We start from the raw sequence: 8,237 nt of genomic DNA on the forward strand, positions 1-8,237 counted from the left end.
CAAAGTTTCTTTTGCCAAGTAACCTGACAGTCACAGGTTCTTGGAATTAGAACTTGGACATCTTTAGGGGTCATTATTCTGCCTACCACACCTTTCCTTTCAGTGTGTATTGATGAAATAGCGACATATTAATCTATTTTAAAATATGCTTTTTTAGAAATGACAAAATGAAAAATAACTTTGTCATATGTTTTTACCAATCAGAAGGAGTAGGGTGAGAAAGACTGGGATGTTTTCAAATGATTGTGACACAGTTTGGAGCTAGATTTGGGAAAGACTCAGATGGTTTTCTCTCAGTCTGGAAGGGTCAAAGGAAGCAATTTTTTAGAAGGATGGGAAACCTTTCACAATTTAAACCATGATTAACAGAAACTGTACACTGCTACCTGAGTCACAGATTTTTCTTCAGAGAAAGTTTCCTAGTGCTCTCTAGATAGATTAAAGAGCCGTTCTCAGGGTGCTTTGTTCATAATCCTGTGGCAGGCACCCCATGGTTCTAACAACTTGTGTCTGGCTGTTTCTTCCAATGAACGGTTGTGTACCTCTCTGTGTTCCTGGCTCTTGGTGTGGCGTCTGGTGCATGCTTGTTGGTGCACAGGACAAAGCTCCATGGAAGAGTAGGCTTAGGAGAGAGCTTTATCACACCTACCTATTCATTGGAAGGGAGAAAGTGTTCAGGAGAGCCAGCAATTGGTAAATGGTCTCATGAATACTTGGACTGTAAGGAGAGATAGGTGGAGAAAGGAACAGGCAATTCTCACTGTATTAAGCTATGCCAAGGCCACATTCACTTATTCAGCAAGAACAGGCTGGCCCATTACTGCGTGCCAGACCCTGTGTTAGACAATGGCGATAAACATGAATAAAACCCAGTCCCTGCCCTGAACAACGCAAGTGTAGTGGTTAAGGTTTTGTGTCAACGTGGCTGTGCCATGATTCTCAGTGGTTTGGCAGTTATGGTGCAGTTTGGCAGTTATGTAATCGTGTAATTTGGCAGTTATATAATGATGTAATTAATTCCATTATAAGATTTGCTATGAGCAGCCAATCAGTTGAAAGGGAGTTTCCTTGGGGGTGTGGCCTGCCCACAATACATAAATGAATGTTCCAGCAAGGTTCTTGCCCTGGATCCTGCATCCGGCTTGTCAACATCTGACCTCTGGTTCTTGGGACTTGAGCTAGCAGCTTACCTGCCCATCTTGGGATTCGTCAGCCTCCGCAGCCTGTGAAACAGTGGCCTGCAGTCTTACCTGCTGATCTTGGGATTTGTCACCCTCCACAGCTCGTAAGCCAGAGGCTTGCCATCTGATCTGCTGATCTTAGGTTCATCAGCCCCTGCACCTACGTGAGTCAGGAGAAGCCTCCAGCTCGATGCCTGACCCATGGACTTGGGACTTGCCAGTCTATACAACTGCAAGAGCCATTTCCTTGAGATAAATCTCTCTATACATATATATGTAAATAATTCATAGTCAATTGTTTATTTTTTCCCTTTTCCTTTTTATTGAATAAAACATATATACAGAAAATTGCACAAATCGTAAGTGTAGAGCTCAATGAGTTTTCACAAATTGAACAATCCATATAAGCAACAAGCCAACCAGAAAACATAACATTACCAGCACAGTGGTGTATTTATCTTTTCAATTCCTACTGCCACTATTTTACACTGCCCAGATGGTGCTGAACCTCAGTGTGGTAGATGGATCTGGAGCCCACTCTGTAAGTGAACAAATGAAATAGTGGGTCCTTCCTGCCCTGGAAGCTATCTTTGCGTACTGATATTCAGCTGTAGGTTCTGTTGGGAAGAGAACTTCCAGTTTTCTTACCTAAGAGCCATGATTATCCAAAAACAAGGCAGAGATAGGCCAACAGATATTTATTTCACTCATTCTGCGAGCAAAAATGCATCATGGAATATAAATATTTAGGGATTGGTCTTTAAAAACAATGCCCAACAATAAGAACAGTCTGTTTATAGGAACAGAGTATATACAATAGGAGATAGCTAAATTTTTTTTATAGTAAGTATATATATGTATATGTATAAAGCAAAAAATTTACCATGTCAACATTTTTTACATGTATAATTGTACAATTCAGTGATATTAGTTGCATTCATCATATTGAGCAACCATCACCACTGTCTTTTTCCAAATTTTTCCATCACCCTTAACAGAAGCTCAGTGCCCCCTAAGCGATGACTTCCTCTTTCCGCCTCCCATTTACCCATGGTAACCATTAATAAACTTTAGACTCTATACAATTTTTGGGGAAATCCTGGAGTCCCTGGGTTATGCCAACAGTCAACGTACTTGGTTGCTAACCTAAAGTTTGGAGGTTTCAGTCCACCCAGAGGAACCTCAGAGGAAAGGTTTGGTAAAAGGAAAGGTTTTTCTGCTTTCGAAAAATCAGCCATTGAAAGCTCTATGGAGCACAGTTGTAATGTGCACACACGGGGTCACAATGAGTCACGATTGACTCGACAGCAACGGCTTTTTTCAAGGGTTCCACTGAGGCACCTCAGAGGCTGTGTGAGGGCTATGTGCGTAGTGGTCAAGGGGGTTGTAGGGAGAGCATGGCTCTGGTCCCCCACTCCTGACACAGAGTAGCTCTCTTTATCTGTTCAGTGTATTGGGATTATGAGTAAAGGAGTTTGAAGGATCTGTAGATGAGGGAATCTCTAACAGCACAGGTGTGAGCTGTGGGTATCCTGGTACTCAGGAGGGAGAGCTCACTGTGCCTGGGGCTGGAGGGCCTGGAATGCCTGGAGTGCATCTGGGAAGGAGAACTGTGCATCCTAAAAGGGAGGCTGCAAGACTTTGTGAGGCCCGTGAGGGCTACTGAATAGATGCAGACTTCATAACCTCCAATGCCCACGGGGGCAGCAAAACCAGTAAAAAGATAACTAGTTGCCATTGAGTCTACTTTGACTCATGGTGACCCTGTATGTGTCAGTTCAACTGTGCTCCATGGGGTTTTCAATGGCTGATTCTTCAGAAGTAGATTGCCAGGCCTTTCTTCCGAGTGCCTCTGGGTGAATTCAAACCTCCAACCTTTTGGTTAGCAACCAAGCGCATTAACTGTTTGCATCACCCAGGGACTTCAGACAGGGACTGTAGATAGGCAACATTGATAAGTGAGGTGTGGGGGATGAGGCCTGCAGCATGCTAAACGTGCTTGTCCTACTCAAAACGGCAGCTGCCACTCACCTTAGCTGATTGTAGTTCTGTGGGCATTTTGGCTCAGTGCAACTAGGTCTTCAGATTTTTCAAAAGATCCTGGAAATCCAGATTGTTATGGGCAAATATCTCGATTTTGAAAACTTTAGCTCATCTTGTCAAGAACATGGTGCTCAGAGCAAGTACAGCCCTTGGGCTGCTACCTTGTGAATGAGCAAGCAAGACCAAGAGGACACCGGGAGGCTCCTGAGAAGGCTGTGACTAGGGAGAAACATTGAGCCACACCACACTTCTCCAGAGCAGAGGACGAGGCTGCACTTTGTTTTGGGGAGTATTTTCGCCCTAAACTTTGAAATGTAGACACGGTTTGATTGGATTAAGATAGCATGGAGGAAAAGCGTACAATAACTGCCTTTTGTAACAAACAATTAGAATCTGCTACGGAAAAAACAAGCCCCCTTCCCTTTCCTGAGTCTTATGTGCTTGTATTTGTAACTGCAACTAAGGATAAGTGGCATTTTCCTCTGTGACCTGGTGTTTCATTCTTTGCCAGCTCCCTACATTGACATAACTTCCCAAAGTATTGTTTTTTTTCCCCCCCACGAATATTGATAACCTCTGGCAATTTACAAAAACATTACTGAGAATTTCTGATCACCCACATACCATTTTACCTGTCTGACCAAGAACAGCCAAGGCCTCAGAAGGTCTGCAGTTAAAACTCTAGATATTCCTTTTGAGAAGTGATAATTGGCCTCCTCTGCTCCTCCCAGCGTGTTACTCGGTACAATCCAGATGAAATTTGAATGGTGGCTGCAATCACGTTGGAGAGCAACGTGCTGATTTCAGTTCTAGAATTCTCATTTCTGGCGCTGGTGCTTTTTAAAGACTGAAATGACATAGAACGATGAAATTTGCTTTGCTTTTTCACATGAGATTGATTTAGATTTCATCTAACATGACCCCGTCCATCACATCTGTTAGTGAACTGCAATATGGCTCCAGATTAAAAACAAAACCATAGCAATCTTTACCCCCAACACATATACACATACAAAACACTACCACGACCAAGAACTGCTCCCCCCACCCCCCACCAAACCCCACCAAACCTCTAAAATTTAATTTGCAACTGAGGTAGCCCTCAGATAATGCTGCATTTAGCTAATGTATGGTCCCTTCCTTTGGTTACCTCTGGTCATTACCTCTGATTGGAAAGTAGCTTCCATTTGTTGTTGTCGAGTTGGCTCTGACTCATGTGTCTTAGCTATCTAGTGCTACCATAAAACAGAAATACCACAAGTGGATGGCTTTAACAAAGAGAAATTTATTCTCTCACAATCTAGTAGGCTAAAAGTCCAAATTCAGGGTACCAGCTCCAGAGGAAGGCTTTCTCTATCTGGAGGAATGTCCTTGTCATCAATCTTCCGTTGGTCAAGGAGCTTCTCAGCACAGGGACCCCAGATCCAAAGGACACACTATGCTCCCAGTGCTTCTTTCTTAGTGGTATAAGGCCCCCATGTCTCTCTCCTCACTTCTCTCTTTTATATCTCAGAAGAGATTAGCTTAAGATCCAACCTAATCTTGTAGGTTGAGTCCTGCTTCATTAACATAACTGCCTGTAATCCTGCCTCATTAACATCATAGAGGAAGGATTTATAACACACAGGATAATCACATCAGATGACAAAATGGTGGACAATCACACAATACTGGGAATCATGGCCTAGCCAAGTTGACACATATTTTTGGGGGATACAATTCAATCCATGACACTCAGGCAACCCCATGTACAACAGAACAAAATCAAACGTTGCCTCTTCTTGTGCCATCTTCAAAATCATTGCTATACTTGAGTCCATTATTGTGGCAACTGTGTATTTTGAGTGCCTTTCAACCTAGTGGGCTCATCTTCCAGCACTATATCAGATAATATTCTGTTGTAATCCATGGGATTCTCATTGGCTAATTTTAAATCACCAGGACTTTTGTCTCAGTCTGTCTTAGTTTGGAAGTTCCTCTGAAACCTGTCCACCATGGGTGACCCTGCTGGTATTTGAAATACTGATGGCATAGTTTCTAGTATCACAGCAACACCCAAGACACCACAGTATGACAAACTGACAGACAGGTAGTGGAGCTTCCATAGAGGCATAGTTTTCATTTGTGCCAATCCAGTCCACCTCCACACCTCTTTCGGGCTGCCGTGGTGCCTGGATCCTCAAACATGGCCGAGGGACTTGGTTGGTCTCAACTCTGACTAGCATATGGATGGAGTCATACATAACCTTCAGCAGACAATTCCCCTCAGCTATGATGGTGCTGTGTCTGCTGACACCCATCTAGGTTGGACCACTCGTTTCCTTACCAGAGAAACCCCAGAACTGTGAGACATCATTATGTAATAGCTCTTGATAAGAGGAACGCTTGAAGGCTGGAAAAGTAAAATATGTGAATTCATATTCAGTTTTAATAAACTGAGGTAATTAGTCAGTTGAAATGCAATAGAAAGTGACAGCCTGTGACACATAAAAGACTGCTGACTGACAAAGACAGAGCTGTTCTTCATTGCGCTAGTATCCATTTCTTCATCAACATTGAATTCTTCAATCTTTTGGCATTTCAATTACTCTGGAAAATGAATTTATAAAATTTGCACATCTATGCTTTTCTCTCTCTTGTTCTCCTGAAAACTTGAAAAGAAACTTTTCATGCATGTCCCCTGTTTCCCCAACTTGCATGCATGCTAGGATTTAACAAGATTTCTGAGAGCTGTGTGTGTTTTGAATATCAACGGTACATAGTAGATGTTAAGGAAGTATGTATATCTGGAATAGAAGAACAAAATAAATGGGGAGGAGGATTATAGAATATAAGGTCTATGGATATAAGCTCTTATATTCATCCCCACCTAAAACACTGCCCGAAAGATAACTTGTTGCCACTGAGTGGATTCCAGCTCATGGAGACCACATATGCTTCAGAGTAGAACCGTACCCCATAAGGCTTTCAATGGCTGTAATTTTTTTTTTTTAACAAATTTGGCAAATCTCTGTTAGTAGAGTTAGGGAAGATACAAATATATTATTCAAGTTGTCTTGGGATGATAAGGTAGATTCTAGAGTAGTAGATTTCAAACTTCTTTGACCATAGTCTGAGAGAAAAAAAAAAAAAAAAAACTCAACCAGTCCATATGTATGTGTGTGTAAACAGAATTTTCAGAAAATTAAACTTATCCTGACAAGCTAATATGCTCTCTCTTCTCTTCTTTCTTCTATTATTAGAAGAATTATTCTATTCTTTGATTTAAAAATGCTGTAAGATCTCTGCTTGATATCCATGTACCCTCACCTGAAGATAAATAAAGCACTTGCATTGAAAAAAAAAATGCTAGTTAGCAACCCACTAAATTGATTTCAAGATTTATGTTCTGTAAAGGGTCAATTAGTAATTATTCTGGGTTTGTGGGCCATATATCCTTCTTTTTTTGTTGTTTATTTATTTGGCTTTTTGTTTTAAAACCCTTGTTAGGTACTCTTTTTATTTTATTTTTTTACAATGCCTTAAAAATGTAAAAACTATTCTTAGCTGCGGAGTCCCATGGGCCGGTTTGCCCATTCTGTATTAACAGTTTACAGTCCACAGTTTAAATATTAGATTGACTAGAAGATTATAGGAAGGGAAGGGTTTTGATTCAAGTCTATTCTAAGGTTTAAAGCAGGGATTACAAACTCATTTGCCTATGAGGACCTGGGACAAACCCAATGAAGGATGTACGGCAGGGGGGACCGGCTTAAACTGGAATATGCAAACCCCATCTGAATGCTGGCGCATGTTACTAGAGGGCCAGATTCTTCAAGAAAAGCCAGAAGTCTGGATCCAACCTGTCAGCAGTAGAGTACGTTCACCATTTGCATTACCCAGGGACTCTATCTTAGCTTAGGTCTCGTAATACGAAGTCTTACTGTCTTACTTTTCATTGACTAAACTTACTTCCAAACAGTTCTAATTTTCTACCATGGAGTATCTTAGCTACATGGAGAGGGTAACTCAGAGTGTATGTAACACATCTTCTGCACATCAATAGGATAAAGCCTTGTATACCTACCCCCAAAGGTTGAAAGGGCTTCTACTGGTCTGTTACATATTGTAGAACTTTAGGGTGGTGACTTATAATCCCACAATATTTGAATATAGTTCAAAACCTGGTTAAAACCTGCTATAGAGAAAGCCCACCAAAGGGACCAGTAAAAAAGATGCTTTGAGGAGTAGCAGTCCTTCAGATCTTGGAACCACTGCACAAAAACTCTCAAAACCACATGTGTTAGCTTTGGGCTACTCAGCTGGTGGGCATCCAGATTCCTAGAAATGGTGAGTAATTCTAGGTGGACTGGTTCAAGATCCTGATGAGGCTCCTCTAATTCAGCATCCTTTCCTGGTGGCTTTTGAGTAGCTTCTTTGCTGGATTTTGCATGAAAACACATGCTCTTCTTAGGCATTGGTAGAAAAAGCAAGAAAAGGCAGGCCACGGAGACAGAAGCCAAGGATATAACATTGAGGTAAATATAGGAGAGGTTCACCAGGGATACCAAGAGTTGGGCCAGCAGTGAGGCTGCTGTGTAGGCCACCAGAGACATGCTCCTACAGTAGCCACTCACTTTCTGATAATGCTCTGGGCTGACCACACTGTGTATGTATGCATAGTAGGCCACCTCGGTGGCAGAGACCAACTCGTAGAAGAATTCCAGCACCTGCATGGCTTTTAATCCTTGACCAAATATGAGCAGCAGCCAGGTAACGATGAAGCTAACCCCTTGTAAAATGATGACTGGCGTGTAGCCACGTAATCAGTGAGGATAAACACAGGGAAGAGCACGGCCAAGTAAGAGTAAGTCCAAATAGGAAAGATGTCTTTTGTGATCACACTGAGGCTCGTATTTTTATCTGGTCCTGCTAAATAAGGTACAACAAATGGCTCTGATGGCTTCATCTTTGAGAAAAACCCAAATAAGCAGAGAATTACTGGGAAGAATCCAGAAATGCCTTGGTGGTGGT

General features: G+C 41.9%; 1 protein-coding gene across 1 annotated transcript in view; it reads right to left on the bottom strand.

The window, feature by feature from the left end:
- Window positions 1-8,237, bottom strand: part of LOC101356919 (thiamine transporter 2-like) — a 130,275-nt gene that overhangs the window by 69,136 nt on the left and 52,902 nt on the right. The window contains 2 exon segments of the mRNA XM_012558890.1: window positions 7,291-8,022; window positions 8,025-8,225. Of these exon segments, the coding sequence (XP_012414344.1) occupies window positions 7,291-8,022; window positions 8,025-8,225 (933 nt within the window).

Source organism: Trichechus manatus, unplaced genomic scaffold (assembly GCF_000243295.1).
Source record: "Trichechus manatus latirostris isolate Lorelei unplaced genomic scaffold, TriManLat1.0 scaffold00193, whole genome shotgun sequence".
NCBI lineage: Eukaryota > Metazoa > Chordata > Mammalia > Sirenia > Trichechidae > Trichechus > Trichechus manatus.